The sequence below is a fragment of the Eurytemora carolleeae genome, unplaced genomic scaffold (genome assembly GCF_000591075.1).
Source record: "Eurytemora carolleeae unplaced genomic scaffold, Eaff_2.0 scaffold1, whole genome shotgun sequence".
Classification (NCBI taxonomy): domain Eukaryota; kingdom Metazoa; phylum Arthropoda; class Copepoda; order Calanoida; family Temoridae; genus Eurytemora; species Eurytemora carolleeae.
In genome coordinates, this window is record NW_019396081.1 from 461176 (window position 1) to 488165 (window position 26990).

Consider the following 26990-nt stretch of genomic DNA (forward strand, 5'->3'; position numbering starts at 1 on the left):
GGTTCCTTATATGCATGTTAGGTGCAAAGACATTTATTATCTGTTTGACCAACAGAACCAGCTGAAAGCTGTGCAAACTTATTTTCAATGAAATGTGTAATTGCAGGGGCGGATACAGGATTTAAGTGAGGGGGGGGCAAGATTTTTTTATATAGGAACAAAAAAATTAATAATTAGGAACAAAAAAACGTGTCGCAGGCGAAAATTTTGTTTGACTTAAAAGACTCAAAAGAGTAAAAATCAATGACTAAAGACTAAAAACTAGATTTTTAAATTTTAGGAACATAATTAAAGGATTAGAACAGGAATTTAGGAACAATTAAAAGATTGTTCAGGAATTAGGAACAAAAATAAAGGATTAGGACAGGAATTTAGGAACAATTAAAAGATTGTTCAGGAATGAGGAACATAATTAAAGGATTAGGAATAGGACAGGAATTTAGGAACAATTAAAAGATTGTTCAGGAATGAGGAACAAAATTAAAGGATTGGGACAGGGATTTAGTAACAATAAAAAGATTGTTCAGGAATGAGGAACAAAATATTGGATTAGGACAGGGATTTAAGGTTGGTCGGACACAAATTGTTAGGAACAGTAATAGGAACATTAGCAATTTAAGAACAAAAGGAAATAACTAGTTATACTTAAATGCATGAAAATTAGGAACAATATTACAATTTTGATAAATGAGTATATTGATTAAGGAACATTACTATGATCAATATTATAACTTAAATCATAGTTTCTTACAAATTTCTAATTCTAAATTTATCGTTAACAATAACATTTATCAAATTGGGAACATTTTTTGCCTGGAAATCTCGGGGGGGGGGGGGCTATCGCCCCTCCCTGAATCTGTCAGGGGGGGCGAATGTCCCCTGCCCCCCCTGTATCTGTCCCATGTAATTGGATGCTATCGTAATTGCACTTACATACAGAGCGTCCCATATCATTTTAGATTATACCTCTAATCTTTAACGACAAAATTATAAACCCTTAATAATCGAAAACTTATCATTTTCCGCAAGAAAATTCTTATATAGGCCTTATGTTAATTTTCAAATTGATTTATTCTATTTAAATTTTCTTATTAGTCCCGAAAATAGCAATTTAGACCCGTTGACGGTCTAATATGATGTGGGACACCCGATTGAACTATAACGTACATTGCACTATAGTCAGTAACACTTGTGGCCGCAGCGCCCGGTCCCCTAGTCTGTGATAGTCGCGGCGCTCGGCCCCCTAGCCTGTCATAGCTGCAGCGCTCGGCCCAGCTTTAAATTAGCTTAACCTAATTCCTAACACTCAAATAAAACGTTAGTGCGAATGTACGTTAGTCCGATCAATCATTAGTGCAAACGATACGACACCTGTAATTGTATTCGACCTACAGTTCATCGAACCACGTGCGAGTAGGTCAGAAGTATCGTAGGACGGATGTAAGTTAAGTTGGGGCACTGAAGAAAGGCGCGGGAAATATCAAAGTTGCAACATCCCAATTGTTCAAACCAAACCAGTCCCCGGCCCGCGGTTCATCTTCATGTGCTGGAAAAAAAAATCTATGGAATGAGATTAAATGAAGTTAATAATTAATGATTTAACGGTTGTTTAATTAGACTGTGCACATTATTGTGAGTGCTTCAGTGAAATTAGAAAAACTTCACGGTAATTTTTTGACCCCCAGCCCTCCCTATCAATTTAGTACATTTGTATAATTGATCGTGTGGCTGCAGCGCCCGGCTCCCTAGCCGCGGCGCTCGGTCCCCTATCAGCAGCGCCCGGCCCCCTGGCCTATCCTAGCCGCAGCGCTCAGCCAGAAATAGTCTTAACCTAACCTAACCCTCATTAATAAATAATAAATGTACAAAATTGATAGGAGGGGGAGGGAGGGGGTCTAAAAATCCAACTTTACAATTAATACTTTAAAATTTTATGTGTTATTTTTTCGATTTTCAGAGACATTACAGTTCTGGAAGATAAGCATTGAAATCGATTGATTGCTGAAATTGTCAGGTACTGCAGATTAGTAAAAGAATGGCGTTTATGTTGGGTCGTTTGTTATTCACTAATTTCCGAGAGAACTATTTTTGGACCCCCTCCCCACCCCTCCTATTAATTTTGTACATGGATCTCGTATGAAACACATGTATATAATTTATCACGTGGCCGCAGCGCCCGGCATCCTAGCATGTTCTAGCCGCAGCGCTCGTCCCAGAAATTGTCATAACCTAACCTAACCCTATAAACAGGGTTGTAAATTCTTTGTAAAGATTGAATAAACTCCCAAAAAATTTGAATTATTACCGTTGTTGCGAATATCTACTGTTTTTTAAACCAATTTGAACACCCCCCCCCCCCTCTATCAATTTTGTACATGATCAACGGCTTTTTTGATAGCGGGGGGGGATGGGGTGGTCCAGAAATCGTTCTCTAGGAAATTACCTTAAATTTGTGATACCTTACCCATAATATATAATGGAATAGATATATATATCATAGACAAGGTTTGGGTCTGTCCTAGAAAACGATTTTTGGTCAACGTGTTGTTCACGTAATTTATGGGACGATTTTTTGTCCTCTAGATGTATCTCGGTAAGAATTATCTATCAGAAAAGAATTTTGCGTGACCCATCTGGTGGCCAAACTATCGTCCACCAAAGACACGAACAACACGACCATTGTTTAAACATTATTGGAGAGAGAACGGGCTCTGGGCTTGCGATCTTCCAAAGTTCTTCTCTGATTTGAACCCTTCAAACACTTCAAACTTTTATAAAAGTACAAATAATTTTCATAGAATCAACGATAGCCAGAATGAAAATTGTTCGATTAAAACTTAAGATACACCATGCAGTGATTCAAAAAATTTCCCTAAAAATCTAGGGTACGCTCAGCTATAACACAGCACTAACAAAATTACTGGCCAATTTCGTAGACATTCTAACCTAGGTAGAACCATAGTCACACAACGCTTTACCAGAGCAGTGTAGATAGATAGATATAACCTATAGTTGTAGGTATCAAGATTCCGCTAAAATTATCTCAGATTATTGGAACAGTCCGGGGGGGAGGTATGCGTGTTCAAGTCTTTTGACACGCAGTGTTAATACGCCGATGTTTTTAACACTTAGCCGTTTAGAAAATTTTCCTGATCGGGTCTTATTGTTCGAGTTGGTATGGATGAGGAGAGGTATCTCTACGGAGATGATCGAAGGGGGGAGGAAAGGGATCCAAGGAAGCGAAAACGTCAGGTATTAATTTTATAATTTAACTGTTATTGGTTCATTTTTCTTAATGAAAGTTTGAAAAAGTAAAATTAATTGCTGGAGTTTTTGAAGACAAGCATTTTGGGTGAAAGGTCATGTAATGTTGTTTTATAGCCAATTCTTTTTTTACAACAGGAGGGTGTTCCTCAAAACAGACAGCAGCATAACGAATTGAAGGTCGTCTTTGACTCTTGAAATAATTTGCTGCATTTATTTCATTCGTAAACCTAATTTTAGTTGGAAGTAAAATTCTAAAGTTAATAATCACAAATACCCTTAGCCTTGATAATTCCAAAATGTGGTCTGCCTGTTTAGTTGTTTCTGTTTTACGGGATCTATATGAAGAAATTTGTTCAGATTTAGAGAACTTTGGTTTTTAATAAAATAAAATTCTGAACGAAATTGTTAGAAGTTCAAGGACGACTTTTAGGTCGTCTTGCTATGGTCATGTTTCTTGGGACACCCCGTATGTAAAACGTAAACTTATTTGTTTTAATGAGTTAAAGGTTTACTTTCTAAACATGTGTAATATTTCAGTCGTCAGGGACGAATGAGAAAGAAAATCGGAAGTATGATGATCCGAAAGAAAGCATTCGACGGCGTCGTGACCCTTCTGGCTCCCCGGAGTATGACAGGCGACGACGGAGAAGTGGTCACCAGCAGGTATTTTTGTATTTAGTGCTATGTTTTTTTCTTAAAGGGGAGGGTGAGTTTGACCAATTTGAATACATTTCTTCATTTTTAGAGCATATTTATGTTTATTTCTTAAAGAAAAAAAGAAAAAAAAATTGGAAAAATATATTTCCTCCCCCCCCCCCCCTTTCCCCATTTTCCATGTAATTTTTAAAGCTTATTCACCGAAAAGTCTGATTTTCATACCTGAACGAATTTAAGGTTATTTAGATCACTTTTATCTATTTTATCATGTTTTCCCACTAATTTCAGATTTCCTGGAGTCATGAATTCATTTTTCATTGAAAACTTTAAAAAAAATCTTTTGCGCACAGTATTTTTGTAAAACAAAATAAAAAGGAGGAAATAAATAGTTTTCGCCCCTTTTTCAGTTTTTCCATGTTTTTTTTATAGGTTTTTTTTTACTAAAAATAAGTCTGATTTAAACAGCTACATGTTAGACAAGAATCTCATTACCAACATCAGAACGAAGTTTAAGGATTTTCAGATCACTTCTCCATATTTTATAATATTTTTATTTCACTCTGTTCATATTTTTCATTTTTTTCCGGATTCATGAATTTATTTTTCATCAAAAATAAAATAATCTTTGGCACACCTCAATTGGATACTATTTAATAATTTAAAAAGTGGGGTAAATTTATTTCCTTGAATATCTGTTGGTCAAGAATCTTATTACTAACATCAGTACGAAGTATTTTATCATTGTTAAGTTAAGGAGAAAAGTGATTTGATAAATCTTTGACTTCGTTCTGATGTTAGTAATGAGATTCTTGACTAACAGGGAGGTGTTTAAAACATCTATATTGTTCTATTGTTTTACAAAAATACTATCTAATTGAGGACTGAAAGTAAAAGATTTTTTAAATTTTCGATGAAAAATGAATTCATGAATCCAGAAAGTGGGAAAATATGATAAAATAGGGGAATATGAGGAAAAGGGATCAAAAAAAACCCTTAAACTTCGTTCTGATGTTAGTAATGAGATTCTTAACTAACAGGTAGGTGTTTTTAACACCTAGCTGGTATGTGAATCAGACTTGTTGGTTACAAGTTTAAAAAAACATGGGGAAAAGGGGGAATATAATTTTCCCCAAAACTTTTTTTATTTTACTTAACAGGAACACAAATAATGCCCATATGCAAAATTTCATTCAGATTTCTTTCAAAATTAAACCAGGATTCCCAAATGTATTCAAATTGGTCAAACTCACCTTTTGATTCATTTCTCGTGTGGGGAGTGCATTTTGAGATAATATTATCCCATAGTTGTGTTTTGGTGTGGGAATAAATGTGAGCCCTTAAAACTTCAGTGATATATGGCCTTCTTAAAATATATTTCATTCAATGAGAAGTAAAAACTAAAAGTATATTTTGTTAACAAGGAGGATTGGAAGAAGAAAAGTGAAGAGTTTTTGAACTCTCTTAATTCTCCTCAGGTACGTAATAAGCGTGTTTTAAAACTTTGGAAATAGTGACACATGATATCCCTTTCTAACACGCATTTATGAGCAGGATGTTTGACCTACTTTTTATCAGGAATTAAATTATTCTCAGTTGTCTCCGTATTGTCAGTTATTCTGATTTTTCAATTCTACACAATATTTGATATTTTGCAAACCTACCTAGAACAGCTTTTAAAGAGAAAATGAAAAACTTCCAGTTTTAGTGAGACATAGTAATACTGTATAGATATTTATATAAAATTTCGCTACACATTTTCTTCGCATTTGATTAAGCAGAAAATGTTAAGGAGATTCGAGGGAACAAGATTGAAACCTTTGTCGGGAACACAGGACCCCAGGCTCAACAACCGGTTCGTAAATTGTTTTTGTTTTTCATTTCCACAAATTAGTGAAAGGATAGATTTTTCATAATACTTAGCTCTTAGTTACGCTTATTAAAGTCGGGGATTAAATAATTTATAATTTTTGTCATTTGGAAGATTGACTCATTTTGGTTCACGGTCTTTGTAATGAACCTGATTCTAACAAAATAAAACTTGACTATTTGTTCACATTCTGATTTTATCTAGATTATTATTTAATTATTTTTTAACTTCAGCCTTTCGGATATCCATATGCCAGCCAGCCGAGCTACACCCCGTACTCTGGTTCCAACCCAGGGTATGGAGCCCCGCCTCCTGGATACCAGTCATACCGGAACATTCAAGATTCTCCGTCTAATCCTAGAGCTACAGTTAAAGATCCTCGATACGGGCGGGAAGAAAGAACCCGTGAGGGTCGGGATCGGTCGGATTCAAAGTCCCGGATGGTTGAGTCGGGTAACTGTATTCATATTTTCTTCTTTTTATTTAAATTTTTAAAATGTTTTTTTTTCTGTTCTTTCATACAAGTAAGTATTAACTTCTGTTTTGTAAAAACAAAGAATTTCTATTTGATTTGAAATTCAATATTATTTCAGGTATCTAGTAAATATGTATTTTAAGTAGTAATCGTTTGTTTGTCCGATTATAACTCATGAACCTTTTTTGGGGAACAAAAATGTTGGTTTAGAAATTTATAGCTGATGGGGTTGGCTTTTAAAAAGAGTTAAGTTTCCAGGAAAAGATAGGTTCAGAAGATAGTAAAAGTATAGTTTAAAAAATCATTTATATCACGTCAGGAGATATTTTTTTTAATAAATTGTTTAAAATTGATTTTTTTATTAAAAATTTTCTGACATTTAAACTGGAGATTATCGAGTATAAATTGTTGAACTACATTTATTAGAGCGAAAGGACGACAAAGAGTGGAGAAGGATGGAGGAGAGAAGAGGCGAGGTTGCGAGGGAAGATAAAGAGCGGAAAACCGGTAACTCATTTCATGATATTAGTATTTTCAGCATCATATTGTTTAATGTACAGTTTTGGCAATTACAGGAATAGTTGAAAAAGGAAAATTCGTTCATCGTGTTTTCCTCTACTATCCAAATTCCTTATGCTGAACATATATTTTTAGAGAATTTGATTTGACAGGTTAAATCAATGCTGTACAAAAACAATTCATGAACTCATTCCTCCTCAATACTTAATAATTCATTTGTAAATATATACTGAAACTGAAACCCTTTGCCGCTAATATTGCCTACCAATTGCTCAATATGCGTAATATGATGGTAACTATTTATTATACCGTGGTCCCAAAATATAAGAAATATGTCAGCAGCTCTCCTGCCGTAAATAATTGGTCAACACTGTAAAAACTTTACTGGATGATGGCAGAGATATTAAACTACATTTTGTCCTTGCGGAAAAAGATCATCTAACTGCGGACCTGTGAGGGTAGTGAACAGCCAAGTTTAAGATCAACATTGATTGGACCAATTGCCAGATGGCTAAGGGACCACAAGAAACTTGTTTAAGACACTGCTGACAGATGATGCAATAGGACAACAAAATTTGTTAAAAGAAATTTTGTGAAAAAGCAAAGCCTGACCCACTTTAAGAAGTTGTTAAACCCTGTAACCGTTCTGTGGACCAAAAATTATAAGTGATTTTAAAAGTTCATTAGTCCAAATATTCTCGGGTCTCGGTCCACATTAGGTCCTTATGTTCCTTATATGAGGAACACAATTTTGTCTTGGTTTAAGAAATAACTCCGCCTCACATCAGTAGATTCACTGTTTCCTGGCAATATTTGGGGGGATTTAGCTCCCTCAGTACCCAGACCCGGCCAAACGTAAAAAAAATGTGTGTGCTGCGATAATGCAGGATGAGGTCATTATGTAGGCCAACAGCACGATCATTTATTTGGTTATCACTATTACTGTCTCCAAGGATGGTTTGATCAAGGACTGGATGAGTGCTTTGTGTGCCAATTTTAGAGTTTAGGTGGAGAACGTAAATGGAGTCGGAAAGAAGTCATATTTGATGAAATATGTTCAATCTATTCAGAAACACCAAACGTTTTTTTTTAATGATTTACATCAGACGTCTAGATTGGTTTTTATCTATATATAAATTTGGCTTGTCTGTCTGTTTGTTTGTTTGTCTGTTTGTATCCAATAAACGTCAAAACGGCTGAACCGATCGGGCCCAATTTTTTTGTGGGACATCTAGGGACTCCAGGGAAGGTTTATGAATCATCAAAATTTCAAATATTTGTCTCCATCAAAATTCGATCGTCATTAAATTTTTTTAAATTTTGAAAATCCGCGAAATTTTTTGTGAAAATCCGCGAATTATTTTTGTTTTGTTTTACGATGTACACAAAGAGAACATGTTCACAATTTATTTAGGAGATGGGCGCGAAGCGCCCTCTAAGGCTAGAAAGAAGGGCGCGAAGCGCCTTGAATTTCTAGTATTAGAAAAACGTGCAAATTGTTTTAAAAGTTTTCATTTTTATTACGCATACTGTAAATAGAAATAACAGAAGTATTTAAACTAGAAACAATGGTTTTGGTATTTCAGCAATCTCATTGGGTGAAACTGAACTGTCAGGTTTTCTGAATCTTATCTTGAATCTAAGCAGATTTAATACGTTCGCAACGCACAACACTTGTAGCTTTATCTATATTGAAGCCAAGCTCAAATTAAAGCGCATTAATAAAATTTAAATTGAAGTGTAATTATAAATTTCCATCATTGATCTTTTTATTTAAAAACTGTTTTATTGAGACAGGAAGGGGGGTGTAAAAAGCTACCAGTTAATAAGATGATCACTATCTAGTTAGCTTTGTAAATTTTAAACTTCTCTACCCAGGTATTGTATAAATTGTTAACTATTCGATAATTTTGTTTATTATTCATTTCTGGAGAAGGAGAAAGGTATAATGTATATTTGACTAAAAATTTATAAATGTAGAACCAGTTTACTAATTTGATTATGTCGAGGAAGAGAACCTGATCCACAGGGGGTATTTTTATAATTTTTATAATCTTTAATATTTATTATTATTTTATTTATTATATAAGGTTAACCTCATTTATTTTTGTATTTAAATAGTACAGGTATTTCCTTATCGCAAGCTAGAGAAAGGGTGCTGGTAAAGTATTAAAGAAAAGAACAAATGTTAGAATTTAACTATTTTTCAGCTTTGCTTCCTGTCGTAGCCGTGGTCCCGAGTTTCCGCTGAGATGAAAAAGGTTTTGTTAGCCTGATTAAAACTAAAAGCTTGATTTCTCATAATATTTTTTTTTTCAGCAGATGGCGGTGAGAAGCAGTCTCATGAGAAACTGCTGACCCCGGAGCAGCGGGAGAAGCTTATAAAGCAGCGGGAGCATTACGAGAAGAATTGTGAGAGTTTAGAAGATCAGTTGCTAAAGCTTAAGGTTAAATATATTTTTTTCTGCGATGTACGTACATGAGTAATCAGTACAGGTAAAGCAACCTAGAAGGCGATGACTCGGCTAAAAAACTTGAATGTTTGGTTTGGTTGGCCTCGCTATATCAAGTAGATCCAAACATACATCATACATCACTTTCCAGGAAACCAAACGGGGAAGAGAATTCAATCTAAATTTATTATTAAATTCTTACGATAAAGAAAATATAGGGGAAGAAAATTCAAACAAAATTGAATTCTTTTCCCTTTTTTGCTGGTTTAGAGGGAGAAAATTCAAACTGAATTAAATTTTCTTCCCTTTTTCTGGTTATTCTCTTGTTATCTTTGATACCAAATATTTTCTTCTTTCTCTTTCCTGTCAAACTTTTTCATTTCACTTTTTTATTTCTCTTCCTTGTTGGGTAAATTTTTAATTTAACCCCCTGCACTGAGGGAGGAATTAAGAATATACACCCTGGGTGGGGGCAGGGGATGATTTTTAAGAAAATATAAACATCTGTTAATACCATTTTCCAACAGCCTACATTATACTTGGCATTTTGATCAAATAAGATTCGATACCAGTTTCAGTAGGTAAAATAATATTCCATGCAATAAAGTATGACTCCCAAATATCTCTACTGCAATTTGACTGCCAGGATTAATGGTTACAAGTTTTAGTGTAAAATTTATCAACATATTGTCCCACTTGTAAAATGGCAACTGTAACCTTGATATACCTTGCAAATTATAATTTTACTGCATTATTTAACTTTTTTCTCTCTTTGTTAGGTTATCTGCAGGATGTAGTTCCTATATTTATATTTTGTTTTAAATTCTAATCTACAGGAGCAGAGAGAAAGCTTGAAGAATCAGGGTAACAAGCATGAAGATAATATCATGAAAGAGAATGCCAAACTGCAGGTTCATATCAGCACACCCAACTATCTTTTTATTTTTATTTATTTTTTAATGCTTCCTACAATTTGTATGACCGGAAGGTAAATTACTTTAAAGCATTCAATTACTTTAGAAAGAAGTGAAGCACAGGATTCTCTACATGAAGGAGTGGATTGAGAAAATTGAAACAGGTTATTTATAATATATATATATCTTATATATATATAATACCCTACCATTCTTAATTTAAAATTATTATTGAACACGTCATTAGATAATTAACACAGAAAATTGTGCAGATGTCGCATGTTTATACTGTCCGCTTCGTCTTGATAATTGGTATTGTTTTATGCTTAGCTTTGTCCTGATAATTGGCATTGTTTTATGCTTAGCTTTGTCTTGATAATTGGCATTGTTTTTATGCTTAGCTTTGTCCTAATAATTGGCATTGTATTCTTGCTCCGTATCTTCCTGATAATTGGCATTGTTTTTATGCTTCCTAAAACTGGATCTTCAGATATCTGTCTTTCTACGAATCTAGATCCAAGCGGCGAAATTTCAATTTAAAAAAAAAAAAAATTTGCTCTCAGAGGGCAACTTTTTATCTTATTAAATCCTGTTCTAATCAAATTTCTTCAGAAAATGTAGCGTTTTGAAGATTTGTTTTTTAATAAGTTCGCAAAATAAAAAATATCTTTGCTGGATCCAGATCCGGATCCATTTTAACAGGATCAAGGTTTTTCGAATTCCTAGGATTACAGGAGATGTCAAGGATTTTATATTTCAGGATTAAAGGAGAACCTCACGCGTTCTGTATTTCCATGGTTTATAGTGGATTTTCTCCTTATGTCTAGGATTAAAAGAGTCTTAAGGGTTTTGGGTTATGCGGGTTTTTCTAGGATTTCAAGAGTTTTGTTTGCATTGTCAGCCTTTAGGATTAGAAGAGGGTCTCAAAGGGTTTTTATATTTATAAGATTTTAAGGGGGTTTCGGTTATTAAAAGATTTCCAAGGATTTTGTTCGTATTTCTAGGATTAGAAGAGGATCTTAAGGGTTTTGTTAATATTTCAAGAACTAAAAGAGGAATTCAAGGTTTTAGAATTTATAATTTCTAGGATTATTAGAAGAGGAATTCAAAGTTGGTTTGTTTTCATTTCTAGGATTAGAATAGAAATTAAAACGGGGTTCATTTGTATTTCTAGGATTAAAGGAAGACATACATGGTTTTGTTTATATTTCTAGGATTAGAAGACGATTTTAAGTTTTCATTTCTAGGATTAGAAGAGGAATTTAAACGGGTTTTTATTTGTATATCTAGGATTGGAAGAAGACATGAAGGCTGCCAAAGAAAAAGAACGAGAGAGAGTTTGGAGGGAGGAAGCCAGGATAAGGGAAGAATTAAGGTGAAAAATTGAAATGGACATGGAAGAATTGGGTTCAAAAAAGAGATTTAGCTCGACTGAACTTGGGGATTTCAATTTCTTCCGGGTCAATTTGGATCTGTAAAAAGACACTTCTGAACAACCTTTTCTGAAGACGTTCAGAATGATAGACCACTAAAACATGAAATTAAGGACGGAAGCTTTATAAACCGATTTTTACTTAAATCCTTACCAGATATGCTACACAAGGATATGAAATGTTGAAAACTAATTATTAGCCGGCCGGCCGGAATAATACGTAAACTTTTTTTTCGGCAAGCCGCCCTTAGCTCTGAGTAGCGTCTAGGAAGTGGATTTATTCTTAATTCGGTTAAGAATGGTTCTGCCCCTCAAAAAAATTTTAATGGGTTATCATTCTTAACAGCTTCAGGGAAAGTTCCGAAGGATCCAGTAGAAATTGTAATATTTCCTTTTAAACCCTGATCACTGATCTGATGAACGATAAACCAGATATTGCCATCAGAAGACAAATCCCGTCCATTGTTTTGTCTATCTTTAACCTTGAAAGATTAGCTTGTGAGGAAACACTGTAGTCAAAATTGAATATTTTCATTTTTAATTCTTAACTGTTTCAAGTTAGATGGTGTTCATCGGGCCGCTTGCTTGTAATAAATGTTCTTCAATTTTCCCAGTGTGTGGGGGGGGAGGGAATCTATAAAAATTGGACCCTTGTCTTGAGAAAGGTGTAATTAGCGTAAAAAATTTGATAAATTTTAAGACGGAAGGAGGTAGAGAAAGGCTGGGATAGTTCTCCTGAACGCAAGCAGAAGTTCGAATTAAAGTTAAAAAAAGAAAGAGCATCAAGTAGTGACAGGTCGGTGTTTCAATTTTTCACATCTAAACGATTTTTATTTCACGAAATTTTTTATTGATAATTTTAACTTCTCTAGTTCCGTGGATTCGGATCGGGACACAAAGAAGAAAAAGAAAAAACAAAGAAAGAGCTCTGCAAGTGAAAGTTCGGATTTAGACGCGGCAAGTAGGAAGAAACCGGAGCGGAAGGTACCAAGGGTAGAATTTTCAAATTAAATGGACTTTGAAAATTCAAAAGCAATATCGCTGTCCCACCTGATAGTATTACGTCTCCCTGTACCATACCCTATATTAATTTAAAAAAATGCTTTTACAAAAAAGTTTTAAATTTATATTCATACAAATTATTTTAATTTGTGTATTTTAGAAAGAGGAGGACATGGTTAATTTAGTAGCCGATATCAAAACTAAAAAGAGGAAGGGGAGCAGGTACTGGTATAGCTTTACACGATACTCATACAATTTCATATGTTGGAGCAGCCTAGGCCGCGTTAGTTTATTTGTTTTTCAAAGTTAAAAACTTCATATTTTTTTCTGATCTTAAAACCAGAGATGGAATTTAAAGAATTTGAGCCGCGGTTTAAATCTGCCAAAACCCGGTTTAAATTAAGCACCGGCTTAAATCTTGACACATTTGATACAATTTGAAGTGGAACCAACCATATTTAAACCGCGGCTTAAATTTAAACCGCCGCTCAAATTCTTTAAATNAATATCCAACACTGTTTCTAGGACCTACGGTTTGATTAAAGGATATCTTTGTTAATATTTTAACCGAAATATCCAACACTGTTTCTAGGACCTACGGTTTGATTAAAGGATATCCTTGTTAATATTTTAACCGAAATATCCAACACTGTTTCTAGGACCTACGGTTTGATTAAAGGATATCCTTGTTAATATTTTGTTATAAAGGACTCCTTAACAGCCTGATCTGATCTGATTTGCAGTGAACCAAGCCAAGAAAGGGTTAATATCAACTACGTGAACGGTCGCTTAAAATATTTAGTTTTAGGGAGGAAGAGACATTGATGGAGCTTGTTGCCAAACTCAGTGAAGGATATAACAAAACAAAACAGGTCAGATTAAATATTTGATAATATGAAAGTAGGAAGGCACTCGGAGGCAGGGCTGATATAATATTTTAGCAAAATAATCTGAAGTCCTAATTATTATTGAACCCGTCCCGTCAACATCAGGTTTATTTTTTAGGGTCTTGCGTAAACTTTTAACAGGGTATGTTCATGAAAGGGCTTTATAGGAAATATATGTCGATAGAAAAATGTCATGGCTATTCAGGAGAATGCTGAATTAACTTCCAGGTGTACTATTCTCGAGAACCAAAACAGAGTTCTCAAACGACAGGTAGATATTAGAACTTTCTGATATTTTTGTATTTTTTCTTATTGGCGGTAAAAGAACGTTGTTTTGTGATATTAACGTTATGGATTTATTTGTTTTGCTGAAGGTTGAAGAATTACAGAAGTTGAATGCCCTCCGTGAAGCCCCTGAGTCTAGAACTATTAGAAACCTTGAATATGCTTCCCAATCCGTAGATGTCAGGTAGAGATGTTTGTTATAGCTAAATATCTAGCCACCTGGATCCTATCTGTCTTTTTGCGAACCCGGATCTGAATTTGGCAACTTTTAAAAGATAGAAACAAATTATGAGACAAGAGGGCATAAACCTTGGAGCTAGAGTTGTTTTGTGAAATAATATTTTTTTTTCGTACATTAAATGGATCCTAAGAACTAATTCCTAAGATTTCAATTTAAAAAAAGTCTTTCTTGTTCACAGGAAAATCAAACAAGAGATTGGTTCTAAACTACTGTTATCTGAATATGGAGGAAAGGAGATGAAATCTGAATACACGAGCCGTGGCAGAGCAGGTGGCGATTATGACACAAAGGAAGTCGCATCAGATTATCAAAGGGAACGATTACCCGATTTCGCGGATATTAAGTCCGAGTATGGCGGGAAAGGAGAATATGGTGGGCGGAATCTAGTTGACTATCCGGTAGAATCTAGGAAGCAAGATAAGTTCTTTAAAGAATCCAGGTAACTTTCTTAAATACGAATACTTTAAAAGGAAATCTGAAAATAAATATATTCTTTCTTCTCTATTTTAACTTGGACTTTTTTCCTAGCCTAGAACATTATTGGTAACAATTTCTTTAGGGAGCGAAGCAGAAGTTTTGACAGTAGGAGCAAGTATAAGGACGACAAGGAAAATGGACAGAAATACAAAGAAGAAAAGGGAAGCAGAAGTTTGTATAAAGAAGAAAGTAAAAGTAAAGGAAGGGATGATCGTGATGAATCCAGAAGTATGGAGGAAAACAATGTCAGGAAAGCCAAGGAGGAATCGCCAGATCGAAAATTCTATGAAGAAATCAAAATCAAAACAATTCAACGTGAAAGTAGCGAGCGAAAGACCCGTCACGAAAAGAAATTGCATCATGCTGGTCGTCGTCGTGAGACCAGCTCTAGCAGTGAGGAAGAGGAGAGAGTTGTGCGTCGTACAATCAAATCCAAGGAGAAGAGAGGGAGAGATCGTAGTGAGAGCTATGAGGTGCAGAAGAAAAGTCCAAGCAGAGATCTTGAGAGGCATGATCGACATATTGATAAACGGGATCGGAGCAGAAGTCGTGATGAAAGAAAATATATAAAAGACGAGCGCAATTCACGTAGAAGCAGTAGTAGAGAGAAGGGTAGCAAGAAAAGGAGGGATATAGAGGAGAGACAAGAACGAGACGAAGATAGTGACTATGCTAGGGAGAGCTACGAGCAGCAACAGCAGTATAAACGATACTATGGAGAAGACGACAGTAATGATGAGGAAGAGAGAAAACGTAGCGGGAGGGACAGAGAGAGAAAAAGAAGGGATAGAGATCGAAGCACGAGTAGAAGTGATAATGATGATAGGCGTCAATCTAGATCCAAAGATAAGAAGCATAAACGCCGATCAAGATCAACATCTGATAGATCTACATCACATGATCGCAGAAGCCGTCATCGATCGTCGAACGATCGATCATCAAAAGATCATAGTCGCCGGTCAAAGAAAGCGAAAAATGGTGCAATTGATCTTGAGGAATGGAGTAAACCTCCATCAAAGGATGAGAAGGATCCTGGTCTTTCCAGTCTCAAGGTGGTATTTTTATGACATTTGTCAAATCATTTGTTACAATTATGACAGGAGTATATGTTTTCCTGATAAATAAATTTTTTTTCACAAGTTAAATTTCTATTTAAGTTTCTTTTTTTACGGTTCATTTCGCTGAGTTGGGGAAAATAAATATTTTTTTTGATTTAAGTATGAAAAGGATAAAAAAAAACTTGCCTTTTCATTTCCAATATTTATTTATTTTTCTTCCAAATATTCAAAATCATTCTTTAAAATATACATTGATACACCCCTGGTTAAAGATTCCTGCAACTAACTTTTTCATTTAGGAAAAAATGAGAGCCAAGGAGGAAAAATTCCGTGAGGAAGAAAATCAGAATAAATGGATTCCCGCCGAAATATCAACGCCCACTGAACCGCCTCCGGAATCCTCCAGAGAGTCACAGGAGAGACCGTTTAGTCCTTCAAGACCCTCTCTAAATATATCCTGGGGGCAGGGAGTGAAGAAGCAGCTTGATATCCCTCTACCTGGAGGAAAAAAGACCACTCCTATTGTTGGCAAGATGCCCTGGTTAAAGAAAGATACCGGTCGGGCCAGTAAATTTGGACCGCCAATTTCTGGACTTGCAGCTTCCGTTCCACCTCCAACTCTTGTGACGGCGGTTCCAACCTTGGGACAACCTGCCCCACCGCCTGTTCCCTCGGCCCCAATGGTTCAGCCACCCTCTGTACATCCCCCAGCAAGTGGAAATGCATCAAATGGCAAGTTGTTTTCAAATTTCAAACATGCATGGCATATAAGAATTCATTACATTAATTTATGGTGCAACATTTTAGAATAATAAGTAAAATAGGGGGTTGACATTTTTTGACTTCACGCAAATCGTTTTGCTTTGAATTCCAAAAAATATTTGATATTTTAGATTTTGGATTCAACTCGAGTGTCCCACCACCGCCACTCCCCGTTGCACCGCTCAGACCTAAGGAAATTTTTATTCAACGAATTCATAACTTACATTTTTGTGAGAGTTTTTAAGTTTTTTTATTGGGATTATTGTTGTATTTATTAGTAGTGACCCCCATTTAAATAAAGGACCATTCTTATTTCACATCAGTACTCTTTACAACTCGGAAGAAATGAAATTGTTGTCCTTTAAGCTTATAAAATAGACAAGATTTAAAGGGTACCGTTGTTAATTGGTTATGTCATTCTATATATGGTAGTAACTCAGAATTGTATCTACAATCCCTTTAAGTCTATTTTGTTCTGTTGAGTTAAGGTTAATTGTTAGGTCGACCGAAATCCTAAACCTTCCGCTGTAGATATTCAAGAGATGCTGGCAGCTGCACAGAAGCATATGCAGCAAAGGTATAGACATTCCATTACTGGGGGGTAATTATATATTTTGATAAAAATTGGCTTATATGAAAGATGGGGAAAATATGCCGATATTTACTTCCTAGCTCATTCGGAAATAATTTTTTTCTCAAAATGCATTGAAATAATGCTTCTAATAAACTGATGCAGGTTATGTCACGTGAAAAAACTGAAAATTTTATTTATAGTATTTTCAATTGAAAGAAGTGGACTTGAATTTTCCGAGGAGAAAAAATAGTATTGTACTATTTTTGTGATGATTTAATTTTCACACGCTGCACACTGCACAGGAGTACTTAGTAATTAAAAACCTGTTACTGTCAGTCATACCGAAACATTCGTTCAAATAAGAGAAAAAGGGCTGAATTCAGGGGCGTGTACAGGGGGGGCAGGACCGTCGCACCCCCTGACGGATTCAGGGGGGCTAAGCCCCCCCCCCTGAGATTTCAGAATAGCTTCTGAATTTAAGGGAAAGAAAACCCAGTGCAAAACAGGAAAAATATCTATCTAAAAAAAATAATTTTGTCTGCGGCACGTCTTTTTGTTCCTAACTCTGAATTTTTTGTTGCGAAATAAATCTAGCACTCCCGTCCCCCCCCCCCTCTCACTTAAATCCTGTATCCGCCCCTGGCTGAATTTATGCATCCTTATTGCCATAGCAACTAATTAAAACAGTACAAAGATTATGGGTTATGCTAGATTGTTTACCTTAAATCCGATTTTATTTAATTTGTTTAATCCGGCTTTTATAGCTTAAACACGAAACTGCAATCGATCGGAGTTCCTCCTAATATTGCTGGTGGTATGACTGATGGAGCTGAAGAAATTCCTCTTCCTATGGATATGCCAGGTAATACATGGGGTAATTTTTTATTATTTAAGCTTTAGTTACGAAACATAATTTGGATGAAAACACGATATAAACACCCTTGATTGGTAAAATGAGGTTAGGTTTGATAATTTTGTGTTAATCTAAACAGAACTTCAGAAAAATTGTGACGCAGGTTCTCAATTATCAGATTAGTTCATCATGAACCTCATCTCATGAAAAAATTTTTGTGAAATTTTAAAAATGTATATGTTATTTTGTTTAGTTGGTCCGCCTTCTATGCCTGCTGCACCGCCCCCACACTACCATCCCGCGCCTCATCCGGATTCTGGTTGGTACAATCAAGGTAAAAATCAGGAAGTTTAATTATTCATATGTGATCTATGTACTTCCGTNAATAAAAGAGAAGTATCAACAAATACAGTGGTAGGGTGATTATATCATTTAATGAAGAGGACTTTTAATTAAGTTTTGATTGTTAACAAGCTTTTTTCGAACTACAAGTTTACAAGTAATCAAAGAGAAGTCTTTGTAACTGACAGCTTTATGTGTATCGATGCTAAAAACTTGATATAAATCAAAATTTAAATAGAAAGTCGTCTTCATTGCATTGCTATATGCGACGACTACTGTAGTACAGTTTTGTAAGATGAATTTAAAGAAGACAAGTTGTTCTGTCCAATTTTTTATTGAATGAAGGAAGGTTAGCAGTTAGCCTTTGATTTTCAATCTTCAATTTATCTATATATTTAGTAATTTATTTAAATGTTTAGCTCCGGAGGGGCATATGCAAATGGAATCTATGGAAGATGATTGCCGTCCACCAGGAGACGAACCAGATGCAGATGAACTCGCCATGCTTGGGATAGACCCAACAGATTCAATCTTTTAATATATTTTCCGTGCGAGACTTGAATGTTAATCTGCACTTATTGGATCATTTATGAAAATTGTACAAGAAAATTATCCATAATTAGTTTGCTTGATTTAATCGCGAAACTTTCACGAACAAAGTTGTTCAAATTTTACCAATCCGTTATCCATCATTCCGAGGGGATCATTTTTGACATTTTCGTTTTGTTTTGTTTTCGATTTCTTTTTTGATTTGCACAATAGCTTGGCCATAGGCCCTATTATAGCATTCTCAGCAGTTGGCTTCTGTTAGTTTGGATATATATTTGCACTGTTAATGTTTTGATTTTGCAGAGAAATGTCGATAATAACCCTGCAATGCGGGAACTACGCTAACTATGTTGGTTCTCATTTCTGGAATCTTCAGGTACACTCCATGTCTTGAAACATTTTTCCTAAACCCTTGCGGAAATAAGTGTTCGAAATAAAATGTTATGTTACCTTATTATGGTATGGGAAGACGAATGGTCATCTGTGAATTTCCAAAAATACATTTCTATATTTCAAACTAAAATGTATTAGATATTGCATAGGTATTGTAAGAGAAGTTGGGCGTAGATAGACCGAGTTAAAATGAAAAAGCTATAAAAAGTCAAAAGTTGGCGCGGAGGGTGAAAACGTACTCTATTAATTCGGATATATTTTAGTGCGCTTTTCATCAGCTTGATATCTGTAGCGTTTTTGTAACCGATTTTAGTGTGTTTCATTATTTTTTATTTAGGAGTCCGGCTTTGAATATGAGACAAATAAACAGGAACTAATCTGGCATTAGGTTAAGTTCTAAAATGAGCTAGAATTGTATGGGTGGATGAGAGTCGTGAAAATTGCCAATGGGTGTAATTATGTCTAGACATTATTAAAAAAGATTAAAATAGTTGTAACATAATTGCGTATTTTAAGTCCATTACAGATTCCATATTGAATTTTCCTGAAATTTCTTCCTGGATTTCGTATTGACATTTTTCCTGAATTTTACCATGAAGATTAGTGTAGGGCGTCTAGGTGGGCCCAGACTGCGTAGATAACGATGTATTATACAGAGAAGGTTTCACGTTGGATAAACAATCAACTTATACTCCGAGGCTGGTCGCAATCGATCTTAAAGGTAACCAAGTCTTCTTAATAGACGGATGTCGTTAACGAAAAAGAGACCTTTAAACTATTCCCCCACCCACTCTTATTTAGACTTGAATACTTGAATACCATACCATACCATGGCTTTCAGCTTCTTGTGTTTTTCTACGATGTTTGTTTGTTATTTTGCTGGCTTTCAAGTCTTTAAAACTGCCATACATTTTTTGAAAACATCAGCAGCTAGTATCTTTTGTTTGTTTGTTCTAAAAAATGAATTTTTAGGATCCCTTGGTACTCTTCCTGAGTTAGGAGATCTGTATCATAAACCAAGCATACCTAAACTCAGGTCAGAGCTACTTTGAATAGAATCATATCAATTAATTATCCTTGTTATTAACTTTTCTAAAAATCGAGTGCAAGGAGCAATTTCTATAATTTACAGAAGTTTAAAAGATTAATTCAAGAGTTTAATCTTAACGAGTAGTTTAAAATGTTTAAAATGTACAATGTACATTGTTTTTATCTGCAATCATCATTCGTTTATAGTGGGCCAACCAATTAAAACAACCTACTCTGGTTAGGCGGGTCCAAACTACATAGTAAATTGTGATTTTTTTATTTGTATTATCTCGTGCTTTGTAGTTGAATAAAAAAAAATGAAAATATGAAAAATATAGTTTGACTGTGGGCTAGTCGATCTCCTGGTGGTCTGGATCTTATTACATCGTGTAGCTAGTATCCCTCTTGATTTAATGATCCACCTAAAATTTCATTTCAAATCCTCCAAGCTTGAGAGGAAGAACAATATTTATTTTCAATTTTACAGTACGTTGAATTGGTACGGGAAGGGAGAAATACTGAAGGAAGAGCCACCACGGTTAAACCAGTTTCTTCAAGAACTAAGAGAAACCGAACAGGCAGGTGGAAGTCTTTACAGTCAATTATTAGTTGAGGGTTCGTGAGAAATGGATTGAAATATGGATTCAGCAAGTAATGTCATATTTTTTTGAACATTTTGGAGTTAGCATTTGTTTCCATCACTCCATACAAAACACTAATATTATTTATACATATGGTTGGCTGATTATTTTTATTATTTACATTTTTCACATTTCTTACATGATGTCTAATGGCGTTGTAAATGCAGGAGAATAGTGAGAAGGAAGAAGACGACGAGGAAATATTAACTGTTAAAACAAAATCCAAGCAGGTAATCGTAATCTTGAAGTCGAAACATTTGTGTTGTGAATCTCGGATTCACGTATTGATCTTCATCCATACCTGATTCCCCCCCCCTCTCCCAAAAAAACTGTATGTTTTAAGTTGCAACACCTGGAATCATGGAATTTCTTTGAACTTGGAAAAGTTCTTTTTAATTGTTTTTAAGACTACACATCGTTCATTACATATATTTTATATCCATAAATCATTATATTATGCACTTGAAACTCAGCCTTTCTCCACCCAGCACTCTCATTTTTGTTTGTTTAGATAAAATCAGCTGTCTATAATCTTGACAAGGATGTCCACTATTGGTCGGATTATCTTTATGCCAGGTATCATCCTAAGGTATGATGTACTAGTGAATTATCGCTGATAGTATGAAAAGTATTGAATTAATATCTGATTTATAAATAGTCGTCAGAATGTTGACTTCTATGAGAAATGACATTTATTTTAAGGATTTAATTAAAATGTCAGATATCAGAAGAAATTAAAAAAAATATCAACTCGTGCATTCCGTTCACTGTTAATCCCCCCAAAAATGTAAATCAGTTAGTTATATTACTAAATTAAAATTCAAATTAAAGGGGATGGTGGAGTTAGCACATTTGATGTAGGGGGGTGGGGCCTGCCTTCATTTTTGGTTCAAATCTTCCAATTTTTTGGGTGCACGCCTAATTAGAGGCTTTATGCATATCAATTAAAAGCTAGGAACCCCAGGAATACAGTAGCAGCAACAAATCCAGTGTATTGTCTGGGTTCCTAGCTTTTGATTGATAAACATAAATCCTTATTTAAAACATTTTCAATTTATAGGTCATTACAGGTCATTAGAGGTCACTAGAAAGTCAAACATTGGATTTGTTGCTGCTACTCTATTCTTTGGGGGTTACTAATGTTTGTTTGACATGCCTAAAGCCATATTTAAATATTTTCATGGAGGTTATTAAAGGTCATTGTAGGTCATTAGAAGTTCAAACACTAGATTTGTTGCAGCCTCTGTATTCTTTAGTTCCTAGCTTTCATTTGAAATACATATTATGGTTGAAACATTTTCAATTTGGAGGTCATTAAAGGTTGTTAGAAAGACAAACACTGGATGCGTAGCTACTACTGTATTCCCTGGGTCGTAGCTTTCTTTTCATATGCTTAAAGTCATAGTTATAACATTTTTATTTTGGGAGGTCATTTAAGGTCATTAGGTGGTTAAACACTGGATTCGTTGCTGCTACGGCATTTCCTGGGTTCCTATCTTTTGTTTGATATGCATAAAGCCATAACTAAAACATTTTCTTTTTTGAGGTCATTTAGGTCATTAAAGGTCATTAGAAGGTCAAACTCTGGATTTGTTACTGCTACTGTATTCCTGGGGTTCCTAGCTTTCGTTTGATATGCATAAAGCCATAGTTAAAACATTTTCATTTGTGGAGGTCATTAAGGCCATTAGAGGTCGTAAGAGGTCATTAGAAGGTCAAACACTGGATTTTTTGCTGCCACTGTATTCCTGGGGTTCCTAGCTTTCGTTTGATATGCATAAAGCCATAGTTAAATCATTTTCATTTTTGGAGGTCATTTAGGTCATTAGAGGTCGTAAGAGGTCATTAGAAGGTCAAATACTGAATTTGTAGCTGCTACTGTATTCCCTGGGTTCCTAGCTTTCGTTTGATATGCATAAAGCCATAGTTGAAATATTTTCTATTTGTCGAGGTCATTAGAGGTCATTAGAGGTCATTAAAATTCAATTTTATTTTATTTTAGGAATTTCGATCACTAATTAGGCGTGCACCCAAAAAATTGGAAGATTTAAACCAAAAATGAAGGCAGGGCCCCCCCCCCCTACATCAAATGTGCCAACTCCACCATCCCCTTTATAATATTAATATTTAGCTTATTCTAGAGTGTTCTTGTTGTTGAGAGCTTTCAGCATGAGAACACAACACATCCGTTTGATATATTTGGATTAGGACATCAGCTCTGGATAGATCAACACCAGGACGTCGGTTCAGAGGTAATTTTTTTATAAATATTAGAGCGTAGAATTTATATGTTTAAATATTTTTTTAAGCTTCTCAAATTTATAGTTCTGAACTAGGTAGATAGAATCACAGAAATGTTTTCAGAGGGGTTACAATTTGAGGAAGCTGACTTTCATGGATTAAGATTAGTTTCCAGGCATGGCAGGGTTCTAATATCTGTATATATAATTGAATATTGCCGGTCAAACTCAAACCTTTAAATAAAACCAAAATTTCTATTGTTAGAAAAAACCTTCCCAAACTGGAAAATGCATATTTCAACCCACTCACTCAGAAGTAATAGTTTTTGACCCTTAACGTCACTCTGACGGCACTAGCTAGTGTTTGTATTATAAATAGAAATAATATTTTCAATTAAATCTTACCTTATCTACATTCATCTCAGGTAGAGGACAGAATCAGGTTTTTTGCCGAGGAGTCGGATAATTTGAAGGGGTTCCATTTGCTGGCTGATTCACAAAGGTAGGTATTCTGAATGTTTTTGTTTAATTAGATTTGAAATAAAATGATTTTGTTTTTAAATTAGTGGGTTCGGAGGATTAGCTGGGAGAATTACAGATCTTTTAACAGATGATTACAGTTCAAAGGTAGTAAACAAGTTTAAATTTTTGTTCTATTAATTTCAGATTGTTTGATTTGATTTATTGGAAGACTTGTAAAATGTAAATGTTTCTTATTGAATTAGTTTAAATATATATTTAGAGCACGCTGAATATTCCTGTTATTCCTCCCACCTTGGGCAAGTATACTTTCCACACCTGTGGGTCAGCTTTAGCTTCCAATACCCTTACACTGGCCAGGTACACAATAGTCCACTTTTTAATTAGTAAGGTTATCTAGATAATTAAATAGTTTAATTATAACTGTGTAAGATTTTACTATGTATTTTGCCATTCAATTGCACATAAATGATGTGGCAAAGAAAGAAACAAGATATCGGCTTAGGGAAACCGTGGGTATTCTTGTATCAGAAAATGATTTTTAAAAAAATGTTTAGGTTTCTTGACAATGGATTAACAACTCCCCTCTCTCTTTTATCAGGTTAATATTTCTGCAATATAAACTTCTATATTTTTTCTCGAAAATTGACACATTGAACTTATTTAGACTGGTTTCCGTTACAAGGACGAAACATGAGCTTTGAATTTTTAAAATTTAATGCAGAACTGCATTACCATTCAAGGTAATAAATTAATAAGTAACTTTGATAATTTGCAGTTCAACTTACAGCACAATGATATTTGTTTTATGACGACCTTATTTTTTTTGTTCTTAGTTCTATTTTGGCCACAGCATTGGATACATCGACGTTGGTGTACAGAAAGAAGGAGAAATCTGCGAGTATAGCTGATGTGATATCCGGTTTGAGTCAAGGTCATCAAAATCTTGCGGTGATATCCTCTAGCCTGCCTTTCAACCTCACAGGTATTTGTGCTAGCTATTTCTTTACGGGGGGGGGGGATTTTAAAGCTTTAGAGTCTCTTTAAACTGATGTAATAAGTGTGGTCCTTCAAATAAGATTGCCACAAACAGTGTGTCATATATTCCATTGTTTCTCAAAAATAACAATAACTACAATTTTTATGATATAAAACAATAATAGTTGAGAGAATAAAGTGAGAAAAAATACTTTTTGTGTTTCAGGGATTGAGAGTATAGAAAAGGATTTGCTGTCTGAGCTAACCCCTCTTATTCCTGCATCCTCACCAACACACTCCAATAGGAAAGAAATGCTTTAATTGGAAAAGTCCAACAATATCGATTGGCCTATTAAACCAATGATTAATTGTATACTAATGTAAGTTGTTTACAATCCGGTTTTTAGTCCATTAAAACATTAGTGCTTAAAAGAACAAATTCAAATTCATCATGTTCATATCAACTAATTAAAAATTTATGTATCATGGAGATCTGTAACCGCAGTGGCAGACCCCCTAAGCTGTCCTAGCCGCGGCACTTTACCCTCGACCTGTTCTAATCACATCCTTTCGGTCCCCTAGCCTCTCCTAGCAGCAGCACTTGGCCCAGAAATTGTCATTACCTTGCCTAGCCCTCAAATAATGATTATAATATCATAATATTTTGTGTCTAAAATACTTCGAAATTGATCAACAGTTTATTTTTAGAAAGCAATACTTTTTATGCAGATCTTATCCTGCTCTCTTAACACTACGCGGAATATTGAAATCAGCCATATTTAAAAACAGGTAAAACATTATTCTCTCATTTTGATTATTCTTCATTAATCAAAATTAGTAATTTTGCAGTTTCAGCATTCTTAAGAGAGAACCTCCTAAAGAACTTTAATTTTAATGTTTGGAAACCTCACTACAATTTAATAACCATCGGTATAATCTTATTTAATCGTTTTATTTATGCATTTGTTTTTATCATAAAATCTATCACCCGTTTAAAAGAACTGAACACCTGTCTCAAACTATAAATTTCTGATCCTTTTATCTTTGCAACATGATGGTGTAAACATTTGATATCATAAACGTAACGATTTGATCTAGCAGAATTTAAAGTTAAAAATACCCCAAGTTTACGACATCAAAAGAGCAAACATTTTGAGAGATAAGCGAATACAATAAAGGTTTCAGTGTCTATGGTTTTACCGTCAAGGGAGAATTCATCGTCTTAGTGCTGAATACAAAATGTTTGCCCTCAAAGATAGCAGTTAGCTTTTTTGCAGTGTTAATGAAGCATTCATAGTTATTTTGAGTTGACACCATTAATATATCACTGTTCAGATCCAGCAAGTACAACGGGATAAGTACTCCTGATGAGTATTTAGAGTATTGTGTTCGTGAACAGAGTTCTAGATCCTGTATTCCTCGTATTTGCGCATTCTCTAAACCTATCCGGACATGTAAACCCTTTCCTCATATATTCGATCCCAGGGTTTCAGTGGATGGTAATATTCTAGGGAAGCAAAGGTAACTTTTTAAATGTTTACTAAGGTTTTAATAAGGCATGCAATCTATATACATTATACTTTGACTCAAGAACAAGTATTGGAATTTTAAGCGACGAATTTTAGGATTTATTTTTGTTTCAATTTTCCCGCAGAAAACCAATACGAAAAGATAAATAAAATAAATAAATTGTTTACATTCTTTCATTGAAGTGTCACTTTAAATAGTTGACAGTCCCTTTAATTTAATCCGGATAGATCTGAGAATGATGGAGTAAGTTGTGTACCGCTTCTAAACTCCTGGAATACGGGACCGAGTGCTGCTGCTTCCGTAAGTGTACTTAATTTCCTCACGTTAAATATTTTATTATGCATTTTGCAACCTCAAAATCAAATAAAAAGAGTCTCTCCTTTAGCTAAATGCAGGGATGTATATTTTCTTTAAAAATCGCCCCCCCCTTTTTTTATATCATATTCTTCACATAAAGTTTAGAGTTTTTTTTACAAAATTGGGAAAAATAAATTATTTTTAAGGAAAATTTAAATAAATTTTTTGGTAAATAGTATCATAAATGATGTAAAAACTTGGTTTTTGAGTCTTAATTTCTAAATATCATTTTCTTTCTCTTACCTCTGCCGCTTATTAGTTTTTAAATATATATATTACATATTTATTTTTTATTTTATATATTATTTTTAAACATGTTTACCTTAACAGTTTCTATTATCGTAAATAAAACTAATGATCTAAGTATATTTTAGCTTGCTAATCTGTCAAGTAAATGTGGTAAGCTGAATATATCCCGTCTACCCCGGATGTTGGAGTGTGGTACTGAGGAGGTGGACTGGAGAGAGGCGGTGGAAACCATCAACACCATGGCAGAGAGATATCATGACCAAGATCATGACATGAATTAATGTCTTAAAAATTTTATCCTTCACTGTGATCAATTATATTTAATACGACCAGCCACCAGTATTTTTCATTGTCAAACTTGCATTGCTGAAAATATGGAACTTTTTGAATTTGTTTTCACCTGGTGGTTAAAACATTTCGCTTACTACACACTACACAGTAGATATTTTCCATATTAACCTGGATTATTTTCAGATAAT

General features: G+C 34.6%; 2 protein-coding genes across 4 annotated transcripts; both read left to right on the forward strand.

Moving 5' to 3' along the window:
- The first annotated feature begins 1507 nt into the window (after positions 1-1507).
- LOC111717055 (trichohyalin) lies at positions 1508-18918 on the forward strand. 3 transcript variants are annotated; one of them, XM_023492577.1, is made up of 26 exons: positions 1508-1666; positions 1958-2014; positions 3141-3252; positions 3805-3930; positions 5346-5399; positions 5714-5776; positions 6025-6244; positions 6693-6773; positions 9105-9232; positions 10075-10149; positions 10259-10316; positions 11443-11527; positions 12285-12380; positions 12457-12568; positions 12747-12808; positions 13395-13458; positions 13679-13744; positions 13848-13942; positions 14178-14438; positions 14559-15528; positions 15834-16266; positions 16428-16489; positions 16797-16873; positions 17635-17732; positions 17977-18057; positions 18485-18918. In XM_023492577.1, exons 3-26 carry the CDS (start codon positions 3178-3180, stop codon positions 18601-18603), a joined length of 3561 nt encoding a protein of 1186 aa, XP_023348345.1. In that variant the 5' UTR covers positions 1508-1666; positions 1958-2014; positions 3141-3177; the 3' UTR covers positions 18604-18918. The 3 variants fall into 3 exon arrangements, with proteins under 3 accessions (XP_023348345.1, XP_023348355.1, XP_023348348.1); XM_023492587.1 differs by having other exon boundaries at positions 9108-9232; XM_023492580.1 differs by lacking the exon at positions 1958-2014.
- Positions 18903-26986, forward strand: LOC111717078 (protein misato homolog 1). The gene is made up of 19 exons (XM_023492596.1): positions 18903-18990; positions 19345-19377; positions 19626-19728; positions 19980-20043; positions 20524-20614; positions 20845-20907; positions 21189-21266; positions 22819-22929; positions 23343-23419; positions 23484-23544; positions 23660-23757; positions 23955-23998; positions 24065-24140; positions 24234-24382; positions 24602-24680; positions 25105-25164; positions 25711-25896; positions 26133-26205; positions 26637-26986. The coding sequence occupies exons 1-19, from the start codon at positions 18922-18924 to the stop codon at positions 26790-26792; spliced, it is 1671 nt and encodes a 556-aa protein (XP_023348364.1). The 5' UTR covers positions 18903-18921; the 3' UTR covers positions 26793-26986.
- Positions 26987-26990: the final 4 nt, after the last annotated feature.